We start from the raw sequence: 27866 nt of genomic DNA on the forward strand, positions 1-27866 counted from the left end.
TTCTCTAGTGTGCATCAGAATCACCTGTGGACCATTAAAAAATATATACATATATATATATTGCTTATATGTGTATAAAAACAAATTCTTTAGTGTGATATACTTATTTAAAGGGGGATATATACTTACTTATACCTATTTTGTGTGTGTGTGTGTGTGTGTGTGTGTATGTGTGTATACACGTGTATAAAATATCTCTGGAAGAATAAACAACAAATAATATTAGTAGCTTTGGATGAGTGGCATTGGTTGGCTTGGGGAAGAGACAGCAGGGAGAATTACAATGTAAGCCTTTGGTATGTGTGGAAATTTGAACCATTAATGTGTGAATGTTACCTAGAAGGTATTGCCATTTCCTCTCCTCCCTCACCAAAATTTTGCTTCTGTAGGTCTGAAGTAGGGATTGAACACCTGATTTAAAAGCAAGCCATCACACAAACAAATCAACCCCTCATAATTGATATTGCCACTATCCCTGGTTAAGAACCTTAGCTACTGGAAATAGTAATATTTCTGCTTTAATCTTCCGATCACTACACATATCTGCTGGGAATATAAGAAGGCACATACTTTAACTTGATGATTGCCCTCAGGGTAGAAAAGCAGAATGTTTCAATAGCCTAGAGATCTTGAGTCCAGTAGACTCAAGGAAAAATGTTGGCCCTAATCATCCATTTTGTTCTGGCCCTGCCTTCTAGGCTACTGTCACCCCAGTTCCTAGCCCAGAACTATAGGAAACATTTCTTGGAGACAGCCTGCCAGGAATGAGGAAGAGGGAAGCAAGGGTAATACCTGATGAAGGATTATGTAGATGAGGAAGATGTGGCAGCCCAAAGACCTCCTGGTGACCAGAGCCACTGGTGAGCAATCTGTCCAGCAGTTTATCAGAAGAAGACACAGTCCCAGTCTTACAGAACACCTGGTTAGAATCGCCTCTCCAGGGGTTATCTAGCAACGCTTGGCAACCAGTTCTGTTATGCAGTAAGTCCTGCTCACTGCGGCTTTTCTGAGATCGCTGGGCCATATGATGACTACCAGAGCTCAGACCAGTATGGGAAGTGGCCCCCTGGGAAGTTGTCAGGAAGTGACTGCCCACGGTGATGGGTGGGAGACTCTGCGTTCTGATTGGTGGAAGCCCCTTGGGGCCCAGAGGCTTCTTTTCTGGCAAGAGATATTTTGAATTCTCTGAGGTCCGCTTCTTAAGGTCAATCATAGCCACCTGATCGCCTGGCCCTTCTTGGCAGTTGGTATCCACCATGCCGTCAAAGGTGGTGATGATGTCATCGACTTCCGAGGTGTGCTCCCCCCTGTGTCGATCCCTGCTGTGATCCTTCTGATAGGCTCTCTGCTCTTCTTTTTTGTTTTTGCAGAAGATTTGGTTGAGCATGCTGAATCGTCCCTCCTTCTTCTGGGGTCTACTGCTCTGGGAAGGAAAGGGTCGAGTAGGCTCTGTTCTATGGGAATGTAAAATAACAAGGACTCTGTAAGAAGCTAGGAAGTGGTCACAATCCCCCAACCAAACACTGCCTCCCTCTATTTCATCTGCTTGAGAAGGTTGTCTTAGGTAATCCAAAGACACCCCAAAGCACTTTCAAGTCAAAGGTCAGGTGCAAGAACTCGCAAAACCCTTTGTTACTCCACTCCTTGCCATAGTTAGACTATTTCTTAGATTCCTCTTAGTCCCTCAGGAACTGTCCTTTCAAAATCTACCTCTAGATCATCTATTTTCACCAAGGGATAAACTAAGTTGAAAATAGCTTAAAGCATTACTGTTCTCACTTCTCAAGCACAGTCAGTAGGGGTATAAGTTTTAAGTCACAGACATGAAGGCTAAGGGTGAGTTCAGGCTTCAAGTGGTAGAGGCAAGGGGAGCTTGTAGAGGCAGGGGAAATGTGGTTTCAGGTTTTCTCTGAAAGAGATCTCATAAGATCTAGGCATAGCTCGGACATTATCTACCTCAGGAAGCCTGCCCATTTTATGCTATTTGAATGTTCTTTGTTTCCCTTTCAGTTTTTACTAAATTTCCTATTGGAAAATACTTTTTAAAAAAGGAAACCGAGGGAAGAAGCTTTAGTCTGGGCTTTAGCTGCCCAGGAGGAAGTGTTTGTCCCAGAGATCGGGTGTGGCAGCAGAAGAAAAGTGAGCAATGCCCAATGGGCAGGCAAATTCTAAAGAAAAAAAGGTCAGCAGTTGTCCGACGGGCTCCTCTTATGTGGACAGTTTCCCTGAGGCACGATTCTGTTTTTCTTGCTTGGAAAATTCTGTTACTCTCTTTTGAGGCCACAATTGACTTAGTGCTTTCTGTGGTACAAGTTAATGATGAAATCTGACCCATGTGTGTGCCCTAAAAGCCAGATTGCAACATTACTCTTCAGAGTGAGATACTGTAATTTGTAATTTGAAAAACATCACCACTTGACTGTATATAATTAGTGTTTTTCTTTACAGGTCACACAGTGTGTAATCGAATCTTTATTTCCACGATGTATTTTTATCTTCATTCTTTCACCTTCCAATAGGCTTTGTGAACAATTGAATACCCCTTCTAGACCCCTAATATTACCCCAGGGGATCTCTAACATTCTTCCAAGTTGACCTCAATAGAATATAGCCCTGTGCAAATTAATGCTACTTTAGTATCTTCTATAATCTTTCCTCCTTCGGTTATAGATTGTGATTTAGGCCAGTGGGGTCTCAAAGTGTGGTCCCCTAAACCCTGTGGGTGGGGTCCCCAACAGTCTTCAGTTGCTTTTGTACAATATTCATGTGCTTTTGTACAATAGAGATAGTGGGTCAAAGTATGGGCTCCTTGATACAAATCAAGACAGTATCATCAATGGACTTATGTTAAAAAATTGTCATTTAACTTATTAATGTCTGGTAAAAGTTATTAATTTTATTAAATATTGACCTTTGCGGGGTGTCTGGATGGATCAGTAGGTTAAGTCCTGGCTTCAGATCAGGTCATGATCTCACGGTTCGTGAGTTCAAGCCCCAGGTTGGACTCTGTGCTGACAGCTCACAGCCTAGAGCCTGCTTCAGATTCTGTGTCTCCCTCTCTCTCTGTCCCTCCCCCACTCACTCTCTTTCTCTCTCTCTCTCAAAAATAAAATAAACATTAAAAAATTTTTAAAAATGACCTTTCAGTATACACTTTTTGACAAAACAGGAAGTACCCATAAGCAATTCAACTATATAACAAAATATGATGGTTGTCTTGAGGTAAAGCACTTGTATAATTGTTTGAGTTGCCTGCTAACCTAGATACTGTTTTTTCACAGAACACCATTTTTATGACCTACAGACAAACTATGGTTATTTGCAATTGGGTATTTTCAGAAAGCTTCTCAATAATGAATAAAATAAGCCTGTAATTTCAAGGTAAACAACTGACAGCAATTACTGCCAATGACAAAAGTCCAGTTTTCAAGCAAAAATTAGAACTTTGAAAAACTTGTGTGCATACTGTAAGCTTGACAGCTTCCTGATACATAAAGGCTCTTCCAATAAGATCAGTGGTGATATTAACAAATGTGATTTTTTAATATTGTATAATGCAATGTGTCATCTGGATGATATTCCTAATTAAGTGAACCAATATTTTCCAAATGACCAAAGCAAGATACTATAAAATCCTGTATGGGTATAAGACCCATTTAAAGTGCAAGACAGACTAATGGATTTTAACACAACAGAGTATAAAAAGTTCATCGATATGCCAATAGTTCACGTTGTAACTAACATTTGTCAAGTTTGGATGTAATAGCAAAGGAAAAGTATCCACAATATCTGAAAATGCTACTGAAATATTCCCTTCTCCAACTGCATATTTATGCAAAGCCAGATTTTTTTCAGACACTTCAATCAAAATAACATATTGCAAGAGACTGAATACAGGAACAGATGTGGGAATATAGCTGTATTCTACTATGCTTCTATTAAGATATCGAAGAGATTTGCAAAACATTGCAAAGCTCTGCTGTTCTTCTCATTACATTTTTTTTTTTTTGGTTTTGGACAACAAGGTTATTTTTAGCTACAAATATGGTATTTATGTCAACATGTAAATGTAATGAGGTTATTATTGCTTTAAATGAATAACTACATATTTTATTAAAAATTAGTTTTAGTTTTTAGAGCTATAAATACAGAAAGGTGTAACTCCCATAAAGAAAACCCCTCGGGGTTCCCAATTTTTGAAAGTGGAAAAGGGTGCTGAGAACAAAAAGTTTGAGAATTGTTGATTATGGAAAAAAAGAAGATTAAGAGAACATGGCATACAGGGAAGAAGAAAGGGAGAAAAAGGAAAGAAGAAATGAAAGTCCAGTGGATGTTAGGGTGATGGATTTGGGCTCACTACTATAATTTTACTCCATAGAGTAGAGAACATGTCACGATATATTAGACGGTGGCAAGGACAATATTAAGTTAGAGCTGGATTTGGGCATCGGCAAGCGAAAAAGTTTCATCCAATTTCATAAATGTTTGAGAGGAAGAAAACAATGAGTGCCTCTCCTCTCCAGTGCACTCACCTACTCTCTTGGCAGAGGAGTTGGACACAGGCTGTGTGGCCACAGTACAGGGCGTAGGCCAGGGGTGTGCTCTCCTTGGTGTCTCGCAGGTTGCTGTCCATGCCCAGTTCCAGCAGTGACTGCACACAGTCTGCCTTCCCTGCAGCTGCAGCCCAGTGCAGCGGTGTCCTGGGGGACCACATGGGAATGGCACAAGGGTCAGAGCACAGAAATGGCACAGGGTGCTCAGCTGGCAACAGTTGTTTAAAGTCTGGGTGTGGCACGAAAAATGTGTGGCTATTTGCAGTGTGGAAATGGTAAGTTAAGTATCAGATGGGGCTTCAGGATGATGCAAACTGTCCTCCAGCTATAAGCATTCTGGAGCCTTGTACCCGTCAAGCCTTCTTGACGATGTCCTAGAAGAGGAAGTAGTGCATCAAAAGCTATGGGCAATTTTTTTTTAAGTTTATTTATTTTTGAGAGAGAGAGAGAGCGAGCACAAGCAGGGGAAGAGCAGAGAGAGAGGGAGACACAAAATCCCAAACAGGCTCCAAGCTGTCAGCACAGTCTGATCTCACAAATTGTGAGATCATGACCTGAGCCAAAGCCAGCTGCTTAACCTACTGAGCCACGCAGGCGACCCCAAGCTATGGGCAATTTTAAGGCTCTTTATACATAGTGCAAACTGTCTTCTAAGAACATTGACTCAATTTCTCCCCCTACCAGCTGTGTCCCTATTCCTTCCCTAAACTGAGTGTTATCATCACCTTTAAAAATCTTTGCCAATTTGGTAGGCAAAATGATACCACAGTGTTATTTTCTTTTGCATTTCTTTAATAGTGAGGTGGAAGTTTTGAAATACATTTTTATTTGTCATTTGAGTCTTCTGACTGAAATGACTCTTAATGCCTTTTGGCCATTTTTTTTTCTGTTATATTGTTAGTTTTTCTTACTAATTTATGTAGGCTCCTTATATATTAAAGATATCAATACTTTAGCAAACATTTTCTCTAATTTGTTACTTGACTTTTAATTTTTATAGTGATTTTCCTTAAAAAATTAAAAATAACCACATTTAATTATCTCTTTGCTTTTGTTTCTTTCAGCATTTTATACTTAGAAAGTCCTTCATCAGCCAGAAGATAGATACATATTCCTCAATAGTGAAGCCTTTATTTAATTGTAAAAGCAGTATTCTCTTAGGTAAAAAAAAAAAAAAAAAAAAAAGCAGGAGGCTAGCAGAAAATATTGTCTTTTTTTTTTTTTAATTTTTTTTTTCAACATTTATTTATTTTTGGGACAGAGAGAGACAGAGCATGAACGGGGGAGGGGCAGAGAGAAAGGGAGACACAGAATCAGAAGCAGGCTCCAGGCTCTGAGCCGTCAGCCCAGAGCCTGACACGGGGCTCGAACTCATGGACTGCGAGATCGTGACCTGGCTGAAGTCGGATGCTTAACCGACTGCGCCACCCAGGCGCCCCGAAAATATTGTCATTTTTAAACTGCCCTGGGAAAGGCTCAATCCTGAGGCAGGGAAGGAAGGCATGGAAAACTTCTTGGCTTTCTGGTGGGGCCTGAACCCTGGGCAGAAGAGTGGCCAAGCAGTCTCTCAGACATGGAGGCAGCCAAGGGGCTAGACAGAGAAGGGCTCAGTTGGAGCTATCTGTTAAGGTGCATGGGACTTAGTACTTGGGAGAGTAGTCTTGTCCTCAGTGTGGTCAGGATCCCCATGCGTGGATTGTGTCTTCTGTCAATCAAGCATCCTCCTCCTCAGGTTATACTACTTCCCGCAATTTGAGAACACGTCATAGGACTGTGTTTCTTTTCAATACAGTGATCAATCACCCTGCTTATTTGAATAAGTGGCAGATGTGACTGATTCTATTCTACTTGAGAGAGGTCTCCACACAATATCCATTATGAAACAGGATGAGGCTCCAGCCAGATTATGCCATCCTGTTTAGAGGATATATTGCCAATAAATTCAATAGATGAAGGGTTGGGCATCAATCTCATCAGGTTCACGGACACATGACAACTCACTTTGGAGCAGTGTGAAATACTTCTTTACAACAATTGTGAAGACCGAGTGTTTTAATTCTTCTGACTGCCAACATGGAAAAAGAGATCCGGAAGAACAAGGGGAAAACATAAATTATTTTGCAGAGAAACAGAGTATATAGAAAACTCCTAACTAATATACACAGAGCCTTTGTGGGCAATCTGTAGTATCCAATTTCAGGTTATCTAACCTGTAATTCCTTTCTTATCTCTAAATTTCCGACAAACACAGCACACAAACACACCTTTACACTGTGACAGCTGAAACTATCAAAATGTGAAGGTGGAGGGCCAGGGCCCATGACTCAGAAAAAATTCATTAGAGGTGGTTGATGAGGTAGTGTCTGAAGAGCAGGAAATGATTGATATAAGCATGCAGTATTGGTTGAGATGTCAGTAAGGAATGATTTATAGGACATGTAAACATTCCCGAGAGAATTCCCAGAAGCATGTAGAGAGAACTTGATAAAAGACTGTCTTTCCTGAAGATAAATGGGTTGGTTATTAAAGTAAAGTATGACCTCAAAGGTTGATGAAACTTGAGACATTTATGCTACATGAGCTACTTCTGAGTTATGTGTTCTGTGCCATGGATCTTAGGCTAATTACACCATGTTTTAAATATCATACATCTGGGGCACCTGGGGGCTCAGATGGTTAAGCTTCCCACTCTTGATTTTGGCTTCAGTCATAATCTCACAGTTCCTGAGATCAAGCCCCAAAACAGGCTCCATGCTGACAGCACAGAGCCTGCTTGGGATTCTCTATCTCTCACCTCTCTCTCTCTCCTCTTCCCCTGCTCTCTCTTTCTCTTTCTCTCTCTCTCTTAAAATAAATAAGTAAACTTTTAAAAAATAAATAAATATCACAGATCTAGAAAGTACTTTAATATCTAGGAGGACTAGTGCCTGCATATTTTCCCCTCTCTCTCTTTTTTTTAAACCACTGCCTTATTTTTCTTCCCTTTGCTTCAAACACTTTCTCTCCACTAGGAGAAGAAGCATAAGGAAGTCACAATTCCTAAAAATGGTTAAAGCATTTATACCTATGAAACTTCTGAAAAATTCTACTAAGACAAGCTCACAGTTTCAGTGTGAAGGTACAGCTGCAGGTTGCAGAAAACAAAACAAAACGGAGGGCAGGATTTGGCCTCTATTGGCCTCAATTGGCAACAATTTGGCCTCAATTTGCCTCAATTGGCAACAAGTGAGTTGAGCTTTGGAGCAGGAACTAGATTCTCCTGGAGATTTTACTTCACTTTGAACTCTTGTACGATCTTATCTTTTGTACTTTTTTTTCCTACCTTGGTTTTACTTTCTTCCCTGAGGCTTGGGGAACTGGATTTCCTTTGCTAAGTTTATGATAATGCAAACTGGGAAATATCCTATTTGGAACTGGTTGTGAAAGTATTTTAAAGTCGGTAAACTTTTCTCCAGCCCTCCTTTCTTAAATGTGTTGCTTTCTTCTTTTTTTTTCTGGCTCATTAACCTTTTCTCTTCATGTAACTTCAGTCCTGTTACTGTCTTACCTGCTCAAGATCAATATCTGACCTTGGGAAAAGGTCTACTTTCAATGATCTACACTTCAATTTTAATTAAAGTCATCATGTTAACCATCTCCAAGTCCTGAGACTCATGTGCAACTCAAGAATTTTTCCCAGGTGTTATAAGAATTTCAGGTATAGCAGAGTAGGAGGTGCTTCTTGGTATTTAGTTATAAGAATTTCAGGTATAGCAGAGTAGGAGGTGCTTCTTGGTATTTACCTGAAGTTAAGATAAGTAGGTGGCTAATTTTGCACTTCAACAGAAGAGGGCAAAAAACCCATACATAGCATGTAAGCCTTTTACTTATTTTCAATAGTCTTGTTTGTTGTTATATTATTCTTGTATTTCCATTGAATCAATGCCTAACCAAAACAAAGATTAGATAAGCAGTGTAATTGAAAAGCTCTAATAGTTGATTATGGATGAAAAGTTCTTCGTTTAGAAGAGGAGGGTACAAGTCTTCTTTCATTGCTAACTACCTCTGGGATAAGTCTCTTCCCCTTTCTGGATCCAGCTTCTTTTTCCTTGCCAATGTATTTTTAATGGTTGGGAAAAAAAAAAGAAAAACCTGAAAAATGTCACATCTAGTTCTGAATACAAAACTTCTCTTATGCTCTTGTCTGGATAACAAGAACTTATAGACTTTATGACATAATCCAGGAATGATGAAAAAAATGAGACTGTTAAGAAATAAAAAGTGCATATATAGCAGGAAGCTGACATACAGAAAGCCTTCTGAGAACATTTAGCAAAAAGTGGAAAGTCTGACAATACTGTACAGTCACAGCATTTCTTTCCATAACAATGATTTTTCCTGCCCTGACTAAAATAGAGCAGTTTTTATTGTCACAAGCACATGTGTGAATATTACCGGCAGTCAAGGATATAGTCATATAGGATAACCCCTTAACCATGTTCTTTATTTTAAGATAAAGAGAAGATGGCTGTTAGTTCCCAACACTTTGAGTTGCTACCAATACCTGTCGTCCACATCCAGAGCCTGCAGGTTGCACTCAGGCACTCTCGCCAGTTCGTTAATAATGTCGCTGAAGCCTGCTGCTGCGGCGATGTGCACACATGTCTTCCCACTCTCGTCATCGTAGTTGATTATGGATGGACCCTGGTGGTGGCTCAGGATGATGGAACACAGAATTCTATTTCCACTCTGGAGGAGAGAGTCAAAGGAAGCTCATTATGTATCATCCAGTGCTCTTCCCGGTCTATGAATGTTAAGATAAAATACAAAGAAAAAAATGCAAAAAGAAAAAGAATAGGAAAGGAAAACTAAAAAGGGGAGTAAACACATTTTAACAAACCCTCCAACAAACTCCCACTTGCCTCTTGTCACTGGAAGGATTTTTGTTTCCCATAAGAGCTAAATTGTCTTCCATCATTAGCCAACTAACAAGGACTTAAATTAAATACAGGTGTGACTGACATGCTGGGGGGGGGGGGCGGCTACCTAGACAACAACTGGTTCATCAAATCTATTTGTTGTTTTTTTTTCCCCAACTAGGGCAGAGGTTGGCCCCTGAGAAACCAGAAGAGTGAAAAAAAATTTTAAACAATGATTTTTTTAATGTTTATTTATTTTTGAGAGCGTGAGAAAAAGAGAGGCAGAGAGGGAGGCAGAGAATCCGAAGCAGGCTCCACGTTGTCAGCACAGAGCCCAATGAGGGGCTCAAACCCATGAACCCTGAGATCATGACCTGGGCCGAGACTGGACCTTAACTGACTGAACCACCCAGGTACCCCAGAGTGAATTTTAATGTTAACAAAATGACCAGGATGAGTACTCACTGGTGGCAAAATGATGACCAAGATGATCCAGTAATGATCAGATTGCTACAAACTGCATGAAATTTAATCTCCAAAAATCCTTGGTGAAAGTAAATGGATCATAATTAAGTAGTTAGTCAATAAGAAATCAACAAATATGAGAAAGAAAGAACTTCAGGCAACCATCTAAATTGGGTCCATCTCTGTGTAGATCTATAATAAACTTTTCATCCTATCTTTGAAAGGAGGCTATTCTACACTTTTTTAAGTAGCCCGTCCAAGTCTTAAAAGTTACCAATTCTTCCTTGATAGTGTCCTATATCTCCTCAGCTTGCACAAATAGGTAAGTAAAATCTGTGCATATTACTGGTGTTGAATACCTTTCATTGACCTGAAAAAAAAAAAACTGCATGAGCATTTACAATTTCAAATGACAATAAATTTTCATTGGCCAATGAAAGAGATTCTCATTTTATATCATACAATAGAAACTCTAATCCTTCAGATTCTCCTGATATCTCTGGAAAGATTATAAAACAATCCAAATAATTCATTAGCATTTTAATTTTCTTATTGAGTCCACAGAAAGACCCTGTAACTCCATGCACTAGGACTTATGGGTAGAATGGAGGTCCCTAGGAGGATTAAGAGCAGGTTAAGGAAATAGAGGAGCAAGGTATAGTTCTGGAAGCCCAGAGCTGGACCACAAGCTAGGGTCAGAGACCTGGGCAAGAAATAGAGTTGGATTTTTAAAAAGCTTCAATTTTGATATACTTCAAATGCTGTTCAACAGCTACCTCCTGATACATTTTTCCGTGTAAAATTTCCTGTTGGTCTTCTTCGCACTGTGTTATCCTGTTTATTTGACCCCACAGCTGGAGTCAGTTTTCACAATTCCATGGAACAGCACTCATTCATTTCACCTTTCCTCTTCCTTTCCCTCCCTTGTCTCTGCATTCTCGGCTCTCCGGATTTCCCATTACTCAGCTTGTTGCTGGCTCACAATGGGCAATTACACTGTGAACCCTGGAAATGTGCTTCCACTGTATGAGAGAGGGCAGCTGACATGAGTTCTACAACCTCTTGCAGGACGAGGGCCAGGGGCCCTCACAACTCTCAACTCTGAGGTGCAGGAAGAGAGCTGAGTGGGTGTTAAATGCTGCAACCAGGGCCAGATACATAATGTGTGAGGCTCAGGGCAAAATGAAAATGTGGAGTCCCCTGTTGATATGGCAGGAAAGAATCTCAGTCCTTTCTTCTTGGGGCCTTTTTGACATGGCACAGTGATTTTTATTTGCTATTTATTATTGTGCTCCTTTGGGCTGGAGAGTCTTACTACTAGAGCAAACCCTCACAGGTGCCTGGGCCTTCCTCTTGTAATCTGGCACATGCTTGATCCTGACCCTCCTCAGGTCTGTGTCCAGGTCCCTTGCCAGGAGGCTGAGAGTTTGTACTAGAGAGGTGGGGAAGCAGTACTGTGTGAGCCATGGTACCATTGTCCTTTCTGACTTCACTTACAAAACAAAAATTCAAAGATAAAATTAATGAAAATTTTCAGATGGCGGCCACAGAGCATTATACCCCAAGCACAGGGATCCCTTTTGAGCATGGGACCTGCTTTGGCTGTACTGGTCACAGGCCCATAAAGTGGTTCCTACCCTCAAGCTTCTTCCTTCTCTTCCTCTCATCTTCCCTCTTATATCCTCTTGCTCCTTCCATCCTTCCTTTGTCTACAACAACTTTTACATTATTTGGATCAATTGATGAAGTTCTATGGCATGCCTGTTACCAGAAGTTGTTTACACTGAACACATCCAAGCTTCTGTGCCTGCTTTATCAACTTTTCTAGGATTCCTTCACCTGATGTTACTTAAACATATTTTGAAGGAGTCTAAAATACATTTAAAACAATCAAGAGCACCCCACCCCCAACATGCACACCTTTTAAAAAAGTACCATTTGAGGGAGAAAACAGAAGCAAAGAGCGTCAGTTCAATATATTTATTTTGTTTATAATTTCCTGGAACAGCAAAAGAATTCAGGTTGCCAAGGTGATTCAAAGGGCAAAGTGCCCTGTCACAATTCTCTCTTTGTGTGAAAGGGGGAGTGTCAAGCACAGATAGAAAAAACAATACCCATCTCCTCACCCTGTGTCTTCCTCCCTCCTCGCCTGACTCTCAGAGCAGTCATTTTTGGAAGTCACACTGAAATTGTGTTGCTTCCCAGGACTCTGCACCAGCCTATTCTGGACCCTGACCAGGCAGGCCCAGTCAGCAGTGTCCCTGAGGACTAAAGTGTCACACAGCTTCTCTAGATGAGAACTGCAACCTTATCCTTTTCCTCCAAAATATCTTCTATCCTGAATTTTCCAGGCAAGGCCTTTGCCTCTATACCTAGATCTCACTTCTACAACATTGTCACTGTATTTCCTTTTCTTTAAGAAGAAGGTGCTCCCAGGAATAAGGGCGATAGCTACCTTTACTTTGTGTAGACTTTGTGTGCCTGGCACTGTTCTAAGCATTGTCACATGCCAGCTCATTTAATCCTGGTAAGAACCCTGTGAAGTAGGTACTCCTATGATCCCCATACTGTAGAGCAGAATATGGAGGCATGTGGGAATCAAGTAACTTGGCCAGGGTGACAGTCGAGAAGGGACATGACCAGGATAGACAGCCTGTCTGCAGAGCCCTTGCACTTCACCACTATACCATTCTGTCCCTGAGAAAAGGAACGGTCTGTTTATTTGATCCTGCATGTTCATACTGGGGAAACAGAAGTAAAAATGCCTGCTTAGACTGCAATGTCAGAAGCAATGATGTGTGCCTGGCCAAATGAGACCTTTTACAAAATGAAACATGAGGTGCTTTAAAAGCCTTTGCTCAGAGGGTTGCCATGGTGCACCCCCACAGGAATTTGAGGGGCTCAAGAGAGCACTAGTCTATGAGCTGGGGCCTCAGGCTCAGTGGTTTCCTGGTGACAGCATTTCCTTCTTGGCAAGCTGGCCATGTCAGCCAATGGTAGGCTCCAGGCCTGGGAGGCCAGAGAGGGTTACAATGACCAAGGAGCACCAGGATAGAAGGAATGGGGTGGTGCTTAGAAGAGCCCTCAGGAAGAATGGAGAGTGGGATTCCTTTCATTAAACAGGGGAAGTAACAAACTGTACAGATCCTTTTCTTACGGAGCTCTGGAATTCTGCATTGAGTGGCCAGATGTGGATTGTGGATTTATTTGTTTTCTGTTGTATTTGTTTTGTTTCTGTCCATGGATAATCCATACAGTTGCCTTCATGTGCTCTGAAAACGGCTGGGAACTACCAAGTGCTAGTCATTTTCACTTTACACCTCGTGAGGGAGGGTTCATAAGAGGCTTTGTGTGATATAATTATTTATAAGAAATGTATATATAGTCATTAGATAACCAAAATATATTTCTCAGATTCCTGAAAATGCTTCAGAACCATAAAGGTGAAATGAGTGTCTTGTTATTAATGAAGGTGACTTTTCGACCCCACCCAAGGGTGGGGCTGATAGCCAAGAGGACCAACCATGTGATTAGAGGGTTGGAACTGCCATTATCCCCACCCTAAAACCTCCAGAGAGGGGAGAGGGGCTAGAAGTAGAATCAGCTGACGGCCCACGACTTAGTTAAATCATGACAATGTAATAATGCCTCAAAAACTTTTTTAGTTCTTTTTCAGAGCTTCCATGCTTGGGGAACCAGAAGGCTTCCATGTGCTACCAAGCCAGGCCTCAAGGTCCATGAGGCTAGAAGTTCCTTTCTTTTGGACCTTACCCTATGTATCCCTTCAACTGGCTACTGACTCCTATGCTTTACCACATCCTTTAATAAAATGGTAAATGTTAGTGTTTCCCTGAGTTCTGTGAGCTGCTCTAGAAAATTAATCAAATCTGAGGAGGTCAGTGGAACTTCCAGTCTTTCGCTGGTAGATCAGAGGCACAGGTAACAGCCTGGGGCTTGAGATTGGCATCTGAGGGGCAGCTTTGTGGGACTGAACACTTAACCTTTGGAGTCTGATGCTATATCCAGAGATATCTGTCTGTCTGTCTGTCTGTCTCTCTCTCTCTCAAAAATAAATAAACATTAAAAAAAGAATTTTTCTATAGGCAGATTGCTAAAAAACATTACAATATTCTTACTGTAGACCCTTTTTATTCTAGGTGACCTTCCAAAGAGTCTTTGTGGAAGATTTTGGACTAGTTTTTATTACCACATGTCTGGGGAATAAGCTCTATGGTGGCTTCTTCTTGGAGGGCACTCCAACCACCTTCCTTCTTTTGGAAGCAGTGGCATATTTGCATCACTTATCCCATGATGGTGATTAGATAAATCATCGCTAGGGTTGTAGATCATACAGCCCTCTTAAAGGTGAAAGAACTAGCCCATCAGTTAAGCTAGAGCCAGATATGTCAGGCTGAGAATGAAACTCCAAGGAAAGATCTACTCATCTACATGAGGTGAACATTTGAGAGGTGAGAGTCTAGGGCTAACCATATTTAAAAAAAAAAAAAAAAAAAAAAAAAAAAAGGTGCCTAACAGCCTAGCTCAAAGTCTGGAACTATCTTCATGATTAACCCCTTTGGACCCAGGCTTTACTGCTTGGCCTGACTCCAGAGGCCCTTATACCCCAAAGCCTGGGGCTGACTCTCCTGGAGAGCTAGTACAAGACAGAAATTGGAGGGATGGGGCATGAGGCATGGTGACCCTCGCTGCTGAACTACTTCATTTCATAGGTTTTCTGATACTTCGGAAAACAAACAAACAAACAAACAAACAAACACAAAACACAAAACACACACACCAAAAAACTATAGGAAAACAAACTACTATAGTATAGGAAGCAAAGAAACAAACAAAAAACAAAAAACAAAACTCCTTTCTTGCTCTGTTAGTGTGTAGAAAGGGGTTAAATCCCACTTTTGTCTGATAAATGAAGGTCTCCAGGATATCTCTACCCTGTCCTTTCTAAATGTTATGACTAGGGATCTTTCTGCTGAAATGAAGCCTAGCAGAGAGTAATACTCAATAAATATTTACTGAGCAACAAATAAATAAATGAGTAAAACAAGCCTTACAAGCTACAAGCAAAGCCAAACAGAATACCCATCCTTTTTAGCTTCTCTGTCTTCTCCTCATTGTCTTCTTTCTTTTACTATTTCACTTGTGTTCACTCCTAGGTGAGTCCCTGTTATTTTCTCCTTTTACTGCATCCCTTCCTCACTATAACCAAGCACTGGGGAGCTGACACATGTGGCCACTTAAACTTAGGTTGCCCTTCAAGACTTCAGTTTCCTAAGCAGGTTGGCCTTTGCTCCCAGAATGATGGATTTTGCAAATATTTTCTTTGCTTACTTTGGGCTTAGTGGCTTTGTAGTCTTCCCGGGAGTCATATGGCCTGGGTGCCTACGTGGGCACTGGGTGTATCTGGTCAAATGACAACCTCCTTGTGCACTAGTTTCTTTACTCGTGAATTGAATAGTGGGATTACATGATTTAGTTTGGTCCCTTGCAGCGCTGAGATTCTCTCACCTTAGGAATTAGACCCCACTGGTATATGACGCTTATCCATTGTTATTCTGAATATATTTAGGGTAAAAGTATATTTATAAGGCTTTGAATAAATCCAGAAGGCTGACCACAGGTCTTCACTACAGGAAGGAGGAGGATTCCATATTGGACCAACTGAACCAAACCAGTCTCAAGCACTAGAGGCTTAAAGGTTATATTAAAGAGCTATTAGGGTGTGTTTGTGTGTGTGTGTGTGTGTGTGTGTGTGTGTGTGTATTTAATTTCCTTAACCACATAACTACATACTGAATGAAGAAACATGAAATAGTTGTTTTTTATTATCATAATTCTTTTCTTTCTACCCTCCCTTGAAAAATGCACTGAAAGAAAAGTAATTCTAAGAAAGATTCCAAATAAACACATTTTCTAGTAAGCAGAGGAGGGAGCTAGTGGCAAGATTTGAGGGACAGTAGATACTTGCCACCTTCACTGACCAGCCATCATATCTATGCTAGAAATCCTATGATTGGAAAAACCTCCCTGGTGTTAAGACTTTTACACTCCTGCAACACTCAGTTAAGGTAACAAATGGTGTTCTAAAGAAAGAACCCAATAAGCCATTAATCTCATTGATTTGAGATGGGTAAGTTTATTGGACAGAATTCAGTGAAACCTCTTGGAGGACCTAAGATTCACAAAGATCTGTTCTGGGTCTTGAGACACATCTACCTGAATAAGGCACAGTACCTTTAAGCACACAGTCTAGAAGGAAAGAATCAGGCATCCCATTGCCTACGCCACCAGTCCTAGATGTTTAAGAAAGCACTAGATGTGCAACTTGGAGGGAACAATTCCGGAAGGGAGCTTAATAAAGAAGGTGGCATTTAGTTAGGCCTTCAGGAATAAGAAAGAATATGTAGAAATTCTTCAAGTGGAAGGGATGATGTGGGGAGTGCAAGAAGGATTTCACCAAAAGAGAAGAACGTGATTAAGGTGGAGACAGAATGAATCTCTGGGAGTGGGTAGGGGGTGGGGAGTGGTTGTTCACAACAGTATGTGTTAGCACAGGGAGTTTGTTCTGCACCAAAAAATGGAACTCTTTGAAGGTTTTTAAGCCAAAGACCAACAGTGACCATAACTGTTTTGGTGGGATAACAGTTGTATTCATACATTCCTTTGGGATTTGTTGAAAGAGCACTTGGTGGCAATGTGAGAACAGAATGGAGAAGAAAAGGGCTGAACGTAGGAATACAAATACCGAAACTGTTCAGGTGAAAGATGGTACAAACCTGAGCTAAGGAAGTGATGGCAGGTGTACAAAATTGTCTCTAGTTGCTTTTCCAGGCTTACCCTCCAAACTTTTTCCATCCTGCTCTTTACTTTTTAGCCTGTATGAATTGCATCAAATGGACTCCTTTGTTTTCCTGTTGGGTTTGGCCAATGAGTGGCACTGACAGGAGATGGGTGTAGGAGGACAGAGACTGAGGTGTTTATCATTCAGTTCTCTCCCTGCCAGGCCACAGTTTGTTCATTCCATCAAAGGCTACCTGTACTGTCCTGGGACCTCTCCTACAGCTCTAGCTTTTTCTGTCTTAGTAACCGCTCCCTTCCATGCCCTCTTAGGCCCAGATGCCCTAATAGCAATGTACTGTGGTATGGAAATAGCCTCTTCATGACTCTCTACCCAATTTATCCCATGCAAATGGGCTGTTTCCTGGTATAACCATGACCTATACAGTGGGGATAGAAAGTAGGTAACAGAGATGTGGGAACAGAGGAGGTAGAATTGAGGAGTCTTGATAATGAAGGGACAGTGAAGGAAGATAAGAAAGGAGGGTTCATGGACCATGCAGAGGCCTTTTGGCTTGGGCTACCAGGAAGATGGGAGTGTGGCAGGAAGGAGAGATCACGGGTTAAGTTTGGACATGACCAGTTTGAAGCGTCTGGGAAATGATGTAGAGAGGCCCAGGAGAGCTAGAAATATGAGTCTAGAGTTCAAAAGAGATGTCAGATGGAACTCACTGAAGGTTTTTAAACCAAGGACCAACAGGGACCATAACTGTTTTGGTGGGATAACAGTTGTATTCATACATTCCTTTGGGATTTGTAGAAAGAGCACTTGGTGGCAATGTGAGTACAGAATGGAGAAAAAAAGGGCTGAAATTAGAAATACAAATACTGACACTGGTGAGAATCTTCTGATGGGAATGTTAGCTGAAGCAACAGGCTTTCTGAGGAACAGAGTGAGAAAAAAGACTGGGAACTGAATTTCTGCCTTGTAGAGGAGAGACACCCGTGTGGACTCCTGATAAATTGGTGTCCTCACATGCCCTGAAGGGACTGAGATGCCATCAAGAGAGACTGGATGGGGTCAGGGCTCTGCTCAGTGCTAACCAAGACAGAGGCAAGCAGCAGGGTCTCCTGGGAAGACAGGAGGGGCAAATGAGGGCAGTGGGCCCACAGGAGGGCACCACCAGTTACCAAGAGACCTTAAAGATGGGGCAGAAGCCCAATTCCAGATCACTTCATGGACCTAATGTTTCCAATCTTTCCTGCCTTGGTTAATCTGGGTTGAATACAGAGGCTTTATTATTTCAGAGTGCTATAGCTTTAAATGTGGTCTCATGTGGTCCAAGAGAAGAGCAGGAAGTTCAGGGAAAGGAATAAATGACAAAGGGAAATAGACTCATTCATGTGGAAAAACTGTAAATGGAGCACAATGCTGGTCCTGTACTATAAATTAACAAGAAGTCTAAAGCAAGCAAGTGTCATCGTGGTTTCAGCTGACATTTGGAATTACCCTTAGCCTTCTTTGCAGAGTAAAGGCCAGGACGCACCACTTCTGAATTCCACTGCTAACCACAAGGAGACAGAGGGTGCACGGTTTTCCCACAACTGTGATTCTTAACCTTTTTGGGGGTAGTCACTGATCCTCACTGAGGAAGTGAAGAAAGTCATGGATGCCTTCCTCAGAAAAAAGTATGCTAACATACGCTCACACTCACACATAGCATATTTCATACAATTGTAAGGCTTTTAGAAGGAACCTGCCTTGTTAATCTTTTTACACCCAATGCCAGATACACGGTATATGCTCAAGAAATATATATTAAGCAGTGGAGTCAATAAATGAGTGACACGTTATGCTTATACAAAATCATGGTCAAAAAGGCAAATATCTTATGTAGGAGTAGATAAGGTTTTAGTACCCATTAATATGAATTCATTTATTGTAGTGTTTTTGATGGGGTTTTGGAGTGATGGAGGTCTGGAGCCGACCAGAATTCCTGAGATGTCTTTGGTGCAAAAAAGTTATTAAAGCACAGGGACAGGACCTGTGGGCACAAAGAGCTGCACTGGGGTTGTGAAGAGTGACTGGTTATATGCTCTGGAGTTGGGGGAGATAAAGTCAAGAGGAAGTTTCTTAAAGGGATTTCCATGTGCTAAAGAAGACTCACAGATTACTGAAGCCTTAGCTATTGTCAGGCTAAGGTTGTTTTTCCCTCTAGCAAATCATTATCAGTAATAATAGGGAGTTCCTGGAGATTAGGCTACTGATAAGATTGCCTTTCTTCTTGTAATTTACTAAGATATTTGCAAACTGATGGAGACTCAGGTCCTTTGATCTCTATCAGTTCAACCATTTGTTCTCAGTCCTTTCCTTTGTTCTTGGTCAGCCAGCAGTGCCTGAGGAATATCACACATATTCCACCTGTGGGGGTGGGGGGAGGAGAGGGGGTTTGTGAGGTGTCAGCTTGCCTTATGCTCCCTCATCAGTTTTCAACCCTACGTGCATATTGCAGTCTGCTGGGATGAAGCAAAGCTTTAAAAAATATGGATGCCTGGGCTCTACTCCAGAAAAACTGACTGAAAATCTAAGGATGTGGGGCTGGGGTATCCAATATTGCTTAAAAGCTCTTCAGATGATTTTAAAGTGCAGACAGGACGGCAATCAATGTAGCAGGTTAAAAGCTATATCATCTAGTAAGGAGAAAGAATATGATGATGTGGGTATGATAACTAAGCTGTTGTGGAAGAAATCAGGAACCATAATAAAAATGGTTATCTATTCCAATCACCTAGCACATTACACAGTGCTGTCATATGCACAATCTCATTCATATCCCGAAGATACACTGATAGTTAAACCAAGAAGGTATTGGTGATTTTCCTCAGATCAAAACCATGTCTGTCAATACAAACAGATTTTCTGACTTTTCATTTTGCCAAACTGCCTCTTAGAGGGTGAGAGCAAGGGTTCCCACCCGTGAAGAGTCCAAATTGGAAGATGTGGAGAGGGGGTCTGGGGACCTATAATTTTACAAGCATTGCTAATGATTCCATTGCACGTGCAGGACTAGAGCAGCAACTCTAAATTGGGGGTGGGGTGGAGGAAGTGGGAGCAGAGATGTGAACCCCATCAGAAATCTGTGGGATTAAAACTCAAGTGTGATGAGGATGAATACAGGAAATGCTTGATTTGGATACCACTTTCACATCAGCTGAGCATCAGCACACATGGTTGCCCAACCAGAGGACAGCACCCCAGGGGTCAGGGTGGGAGATTAGATACTGAAAGTATGTAGGTGGATGCTACAGGCAGGTGGGGATGACAAAATAAGTTTTGCTCACTTCACAGTTTTGCCCAGGGCTGGTGCTGGTACAGAGTAACTGAAGCCAGAGTTGGAGGGACAAAACCAGAACAGTTTCTAAATCACTTCTGTTTGCCTCTTCCCTCAGGCCTGAAAGTGCCAGGTGCCCATCTCTGGTATGCTTGGCATGTGAAACAACTGAATGTAACCGCCATCAAGGCAGGCAGAAACTCCTCTTACAAGGATCCTGGCAGCAGTGTGGCAAGAGTGCCTTATTGAGCTGATGAAGATAAACAGTGGAGGTGTCTATGCTTGGGTATCATAAGACAGAAAAGGCTAGCAAGTTTGTTGAAATGATGCATACTACTGCTCTCCTCTGAAGGATGGAGGAAATGACTCTTAGTTGATCATTCCTCTTGCAAATAGAAAGCACGTCACTAAATGTTAGCCATGATCATTCTTTCACCTTAGTCTCACTTTCCCCCTCATTGGGCTATAGATTTCTTGGGCCTATTCTGATTTCTTCAGTCATGTGTACTGATATAGACGGCCTTTTGTGATCATGAGGTAGCATTATAAGGCATGATTTTCATTGCTCAGGACAGAATTCAGGGTCATCTGGAATAACTCTGCTTTGGAGGATTTGGAAGGAAGAAGAGAGTTATGGTTCAAAGACTTTGAAGAGATTTTCCTAGTATATCTTTGAAGGTTTTTCCTGGTGCGCTGTGAGCTACTAAGCAAGCATGTGGATGGAGAGAGCAAGAGAGCAAGGGAGAGAAGTGTTACATGTCTGTTTACATGTATGTGTGCATGTGTGTGTGCATGTGCGTGTGTGTGTGTGTGTGTGTGTGTGTGTGTGTGTGTATGTCTGTATATAACATCCAAAGCAGGCTGTCTTCCTCCTCTGTATCTTGGTGTGGTTTCTTCTCCACAAGTGATGCACTCACATCTTCCAAATGGACAGGTTTGCCGTTGCCCCTCTGGATATGAGGGATGAGAGGAGTGCAAAGAATCTTACTTGCTCTAGCACACTAATAACCTCCATATCACTGCAGTGGCTGCACCTTTGATAATTCCATCTTTCAGTTCTGACATACTCAGAGAACTGTTAACATTGCTTCACACCATCTAAACTTTAGACAAGTTTGCTGGCCAATTTCTCACCTGGACTGCCCAGTGCAAAGCTGTTTTAAAGTCTTTATCCACAAGAGTAGGGTCTGCTCCTTTCTTCAGCAGCATTTGGGTGTGTTGAGGCCGGTTGTGGAAAGCTGCCCAGTGAAGTGGTGTCATTCCCTATAAAACCACAGTCAGAAAGGGGAGAGGTGAGCAGAGGCTATCAGGAAGGAAAATGGAACTCACATTGTCTCCTCAGGCCAAGGGCCATCACCACATAAGTTGGTTGCTGCCTGTCAGTTCATTCATTCCTTAAGCCATTCAATCAACAGATATTTAGTGAGTTTCTGCTTTTTGCCAGGAAAATAAGTGTTGAAGATACTGTAGTGAATTAGATAAAGAAGATCCTTGCCCTCATGGGAACTGCATTGTGGTAGAGGAAGACAGACAACAAATGCAAATGAGCAAAAGGATTTTCCAGATTGTGCAATGCTATCAAGACTGCAAATGGGGTACTGTGAGAGAGTAATTGTGGAGTTAGTGACTATTCTACATGGGCCTCTATGAGCTAGGCTGGGGAAAACAGAACAGCAAGCACCAAGCCACAGAGGCAACCACTTGTAACTGGGGTCACGCTAACCTGCCATATCCCACCACAAGGAATTTTACTGCAATATCTCCAGTGGCTACAACAGAGACTAGATAAATAGCTGTTGAATAAAAGAAGGAATGGAGTGGGAGAGATATCCATGTGAGATGAGTCTGAAGAGGGAGGCAAGGCTGATCCTGGGAATATGGGTTGGGGATACCAACTCTGAATAAAGCATTCACAGTTTATTCTAAAGTCACTGCAAAGACACTGAAGGGTTTTAAACCAATGTCGACATGATCTGACCTACATTGTTTAGAAGAAACCACTCTGTGGTAGCTTGGATGAACCTATATGGTGAATCCCAACTTCTTTTAGAGTTTAAGGTCACACACTTTAGTCATCATTTAATAATGAAATGAGCTTATGCTTGGAAATGGTAACCAAGAGGAACCAGTATTATTTGGGAGTGTACTGTGAAAAGATGGCCTCTTCTCCTTCCCCACACCTCTCAATTACACAAAATATATCTAAAATGACTCTAGATTAAGATGACTGGTAAAGGAGATAAAGGGTATGGGCATCTTTAAAGTTCTTTTTATAGTCATCTCTGCAGATAAATAAAGATATGTCTAATATTTATTGATCCAAAGACCTTTATGAATTCTTATGTATATTATTTCACTTAATTCTCCAAACAACATTCTGAACTAAGTACTATGGGGAAATCTGCTATGTGTTCACCAAACTCTATTTCCTCTCCCTCCAAGCCACCACACTGGGTACATTCCCCAGCCTTCCAGCAGATGGACATGGCCATAAGACTGAGTCCTGATCATTGCAATGTGGACAAAAGGGGTGGCCTGCATAGAAAACAAAACCCACGTGGTCTTCCATACCTTCTCTCTTTCCTCATTCAACAAATGCAGAGGACAAGGCTAAAGAAGATGCTAGAACCACATTTAATTATGAAGCCCAGGACCCTGACTGTTGAGGGGGAATAAGCCTACCTTGTTGACCAGTATTGGACTATGATTCTAAATAAATAAGCTTTTGTGGCAACTGAGTGGCTCAGTTGGTTAAGCGCCCATCTTCGGCTCAGGTCATGATCTCACATGAGCCCCAGGTAGGGCCTCTCTGCTGTCAGCACAGAGCATGCTTCGTTCGTATCCTCTGTTCCCCTCTCTCTCTGCCCGTCCACTCATTCTCTCTCTCTCTCCCTCTCAAAATAAATAAGTAAACTTAAAAAAAAAAAGAAGTAAGATTTTACTGTATTAGGCCACTGAATTTTTGAGTTAATTGCTATAGCAGTTGACCAACGTTAACAGGTACCACTGTCCTTCTCATTTTATAGAAGAGGAAGCCCAGCTCTAGAGAAGTTCTCAAGTCTGTGAATGAACACGGAACTGAATCTAGGGTTTGAGGTTTGTGGGGAGCTGGGATTAGAATGTTAATCCCCTTGGGGCACCTGGGTGGCTCAGTTGGTTGAGCGTCTGACATTGGCTCAGGTCATGATCTCACAGTTCATGAGTTCGAGCCCCGTGTCGGGCTCTGTTCTGACCGCTCAGAGGCTGGAGCCTGCTTCAGATTCTGTGCCTCCCTCTCTCTGCCCCTTCTCTGCTCATGCTCTGTCTCTCAAAAATGAATAAAAGTTAAAAAAAATTAAAAAAAAAGAATGTTAATCTACTTGACCAGGTTGAAAATTCTAAATCATTATATTACAGTTTGCTTTCAAGCTATAGGTGACATACAAGTGAGTCTCCTGGTATATTCTTGAGGATATTTTAAGAAATTGGTTCCATATGGAAAAGAATGCTGATACTAAAGCAGTGGAACTTCTTGTTATTATTCTGACAGCTGAATATTTGCTTGGGATTTAGAATAACTCAATGCATTTCAAAAAGCCCTCTTCATTATAAAATTGACCCACTGGAACTAGAAATCTGGACTCAAGGGAATCAGATTATTCTTATTATGCATGGATTTCTCCTTCCCAGTGCTGATTCCTTTTTGCATCAGAGTCATTGGCTTCATCATGAAGGGCTATCAGTATCCAGCGTTAAAAGACATGAAAGGAAATTTTAAGTCACTCGAGTGTAAACTTCATTAGGGTAGGTCCTTATCCAATGTCTCAATACCTGGAGCTTAGAACAGTGTCAGGAATAGTGTAGATCGTAAGTAGTCAATAGTTACTTAAAATGGATATCTTAACGGTCCTTGATTGAATTTTTTGCTTGTGTAATATCTAGCTTTGCTTTTAAAAATTATATACATTTTTAAAAAGGCAAAACACTTCTCCTTTACAGAAAATGAACTTTTCTGATATGGTCATTGTTACTAACTCTTCGACTGAAACCTGGTAGAATTTTTGATGAGTTCTCCAAAAGGTAGATGGCAATCACTGTGTGTATATTAGAACTCTGTGTGAAATGTGGTTATGAATTAAATTGTGATCATGCACTGCTAATCATTATCTCCTAAACAGAACTGCTAAGCTTCAAGAGTTATTTCCTTAAAACAACACCACCCCCCTGCCAAAAAACCCTTAAAAGCCCAACTTCTGCATGTTTTGGTAGAGTGAATGGGGTGGGGAGGAGCATTACCATTTTGTATATACCTACTTCCTGTCAAGAAATGTATATATATATTACCTCATTGAATATTTATATACATATATAATCCTAAGAGGTAGGTATTTTTAGGCCCATTTTACATTTGAGGAACCCAAAACACCGGTTAAGTAATTTGCCTAAGGCCATGGGCACATGCCATAGTTGGGATTCAAATCCAGGTCTCTCCAACACTGCAGAATAACATTCTTTACACACATCATGCAGGTAGGCTTTCATTTTGGAAATGAGGTCAAATGTTGGAGATTCTTTTCTTTGTGATTTTAACACCATTCAGGGTCTTCTAATTTTCTGGAATGGTGGTTTTCATTAGAGTACATGTTGCCATCCTATATTATTTGTTTCATTTGGCATTGCCCCTAGGCTCTTACTAAATACACAGCTGGCAAGTATTTATTTTTGTAAGGTATTGAACTATGTATTTTCTCCCACCCCCTTCCCCCACCCTAGAATTTGGTGATCATCTGAATGACTCTAAATCAAGACTTTAATCATTCCATTCCTTCTTGAAATAACAATTACACACACACACACACACACACACACACACACACACACACTGTTTATATCACAGTATATAACATTCGGTTAAGTCAAGGGAACTTTTCTGTTGCTATTTTTTATCAACTGGGCTAATGAGAAATAAAAGTAAATCCTCTCATAGTAATAAGAAAACCAAAACTTTCAAAATCAGCTTCAGTGCAGCCACCGGTATTGCACAACATACTTCGTTTAGGAAAGTATACTTTTTTCTTACAACTGCCTCCTTCTCTTTCCTCCAGCTTCTGTTGAGCCAGCAGGCATCAGAGTTGTGTTATGTTAAGACTGGTGGCCATTTAAGGGGTTGACTTCAGTCTCAGAGGTTGGTGTCTGCACTGAGTGGTGACAGGTCATGGTTCAGCTGTAATGCACTTAAAGGCAGAGGCCGTGGCTTATTTGATGTGGTATGCCCATAGCACCAAGCACACAGTAAGTGTTCAAGAAATATCCACAGGAAGAATTAGTGGATTACTGGTTATCAAGGCTCCCTTGGACTCATGGAAAGCATAAAACACCAGGGTCTGTTGAATGCAAGCCAGCCATCTGTGTCCAAACTATGGAGACCTTTTCTACCAGCTGCTTTCTGGAATTTCACTGAGGAGTCAATGGGGCCTTGGAAGCATCTAGGAGCTGAAAAGCTAGGAGTCACTTGTAGACATGTTGCAACAAATGCCCAGATGGCCCTGGCGACAGGAGAACCCCACTTTCTTGGAAAACAGAAAGTCTTGGCTCAATGGCTGAAAAGTAACTCATATTCAGTCATGAGCACAGCTCTCCAGAATGCTTTGAAGGGAAATGTTAAGTTTTAGTTGGCTTAGAATCCATTCTGAGACTGCTGATAGGATTGAATGAATGTCCTAACTGTTGGATGGTAGCAGGGTTGCTTTGGAGCAGTGCTGTTATGAAGATGAGTAATTCTGTGCCTTGAGCCTGTTATCACTGAAATTTTATTTAAGGGCTTACAAGTCCTAACAGTGTCTCAGAACTTTTTTTTTTTTCCAAAACCACCATAACTTCTGTGTTTTCTGAACCAGAAATCTGATTAAGTGCTCAGGATTGCACCTTTAGACTGACTCTAGCAGACATTGAAAGGCACAGAGAGAGAAATGTGTGATGTGACCCGGTGCTTGCCATATCCCTCATCTTGGTGCCCTGGGGGGGTAAAATTATAGCAAGTGCTGAGGAGTCAGCCAAACAATTCTAGATCCTTCAGGGGATCTAGATCTTCCAAAGGATCTAGAATTTCACAGAAGTCCAGCTTGGCTCGGGGTGACATTTTAAAATTCACGTACTATTAATTTCCCAATCACATATGACTACTCCTCACAAAAGTTGTTTCCTGTAGACAAAAAAATAGGAATAAATGCATCAATCATTCCTACTTTTTGTCTATAGGAGACAACAATAACTTTTGTGTACTTTAAAAGATTAAAAAAAAATAGATGGTTGTAAGTACAGGAATGAAAGTCATTTTCTTCAATTTTTATTTTAAAACATTTTATAATTATAGTTCACAAAGATTAGTAAATTATTTCATTGTCTTTGTTTTAGAGTTTTCTTTTTTTTAAAAATTTTTTAAAGGTTTATTTATTTTTGAGAGAGAGAGCATGAGTTGGGGGGGAGGTGCAGAGAGAGAAGGAGACACAGAATCTGAGGCAGGATTCAGGCTCCAAGCTGTCAGCACAGAGCCCAATGCTGGGCTCAAACTCAAAACTGTGAGATGGTTACCTAAGCCAAAGTCAGACAATTAGCCCACTGAGCCACCAAGGTGCCTCTAGAATTTTCTAATCTGGATAAGTAGTGCACATCATAATAGCCACAGATTATAACTGATAACTAAAAATAATTACATGTTGGGTTTCAACGTTTATTTATTTTTGGGACAGAGAGAGACAGAGCATGAACGGGGGAGGGGCAGAGAGAGGGAGACACAGAATCGGAAACAGGCTCCAGGCTCTGAGCCATCAGCCCAGAGCCTGACGCGGGGCTCGGACTCACGGACCGCGAGATCGTGACCTGGCTGAAGTCGGACGCTTAACCGACTGCGCCACCCAGGCGCCCCTACATGTTGGGTTTCAGGACAGTAGGAATGGCTACTAGTGATATTCTTCAAAAACAGTCACTTTTTCCCTTTAATAATGACAAAATGTTTCCAACAAAAATACAAAAACCTTCAGGATGGAAGTTTTTATAATTTAAATGAGGCATTAACACAAGAGAAGCAACAGATTAATTTAAGTCATGGAAATAAAGAGCAAATTCCAACAAGAGCAAACTTATAAAACAAAGCCTTTAGGGGTGCCTGGGTGGCTCAGTCGGTTGGGCTTCCGACTTCAGCCAAGGTCATGATCCTGTGCTTTGTGGGTTCGAGCCCCATATCGGGCTCTGTGCTGACAGCTCAGAGCCTGGAGCCTGCTTCAGATTCTGTGTCTTCCTCTCTGCCCCTCCCCTGCTTGCACTCTGTCTCTCTGTCTCCAAAATTAAACATTAAAAACATTTTTCTTTTTTTTTTAAATTTTTTCAACGTTTATTTATTTTTGGGACAGAGAGAGACAGAGCATGAACGGGGGAGGGGCAGAGAGAGAGGGAGACACAGAATCGGAAACAGGCTCCAGGCTCTGAACCATCAGCCGAGAGCCTGACGCGGGGCTCGAACTCCCGGACCAGGAGATCGTGACCTGGCTGAAGTCAGACACTTAACCGACTGCGCCACCCAGGCGCCCCTAAAAACATTTTTCAAAAGCAAAACAAAACAAAGCCTTGAGAACAGAGACCTAAGTTGTTATATTTATTTTTTCAAATAAACAGAGCATCTACATTCTGCACTAAATTGTGACCTATTAGAGCAGGAATCAAGCCTATATGAGACAAGGTAGGTACTTAAATATTTTTGAGCGAATAAAATGATCATTTTCCCATTCTAAGCAGATCACCTTGGGAGGCCTATAATTATTCCACTTGTTGATCAAAATGTTTTTGGG

At 41.4% G+C, this 27866-nt stretch overlaps 1 protein-coding gene across 7 annotated transcripts in view; it reads right to left on the minus strand.

Moving 5' to 3' along the window:
* ANKRD55 (ankyrin repeat domain 55) overlaps window positions 1–27866 on the minus strand; it is a 266719-nt gene that overhangs the window by 9931 nt on the left and 228922 nt on the right. For 6 of the 7 annotated variants that reach the window (XM_047841107.1, XM_047840811.1, XM_047840891.1 and 3 more), the window contains 4 exons: window positions 21178–21306; window positions 9097–9281; window positions 4533–4700; window positions 793–1454 (listed from right to left, as the gene is read on the minus strand). In XM_047841107.1, the coding sequence (XP_047697063.1) occupies window positions 793–1454; window positions 4533–4700; window positions 9097–9281; window positions 21178–21306 (1144 nt within the window). The remainder of the gene's footprint in view (window positions 1–792; window positions 1455–4532; window positions 4701–9096; window positions 9282–21177; window positions 21307–27866) is intronic. The other variant, XM_047841042.1, reaches the window with a different exon arrangement.

This window comes from Prionailurus viverrinus, chromosome A1, assembly GCF_022837055.1.
Source record: "Prionailurus viverrinus isolate Anna chromosome A1, UM_Priviv_1.0, whole genome shotgun sequence".
Lineage (NCBI taxonomy): Eukaryota > Metazoa > Chordata > Mammalia > Carnivora > Felidae > Prionailurus > Prionailurus viverrinus.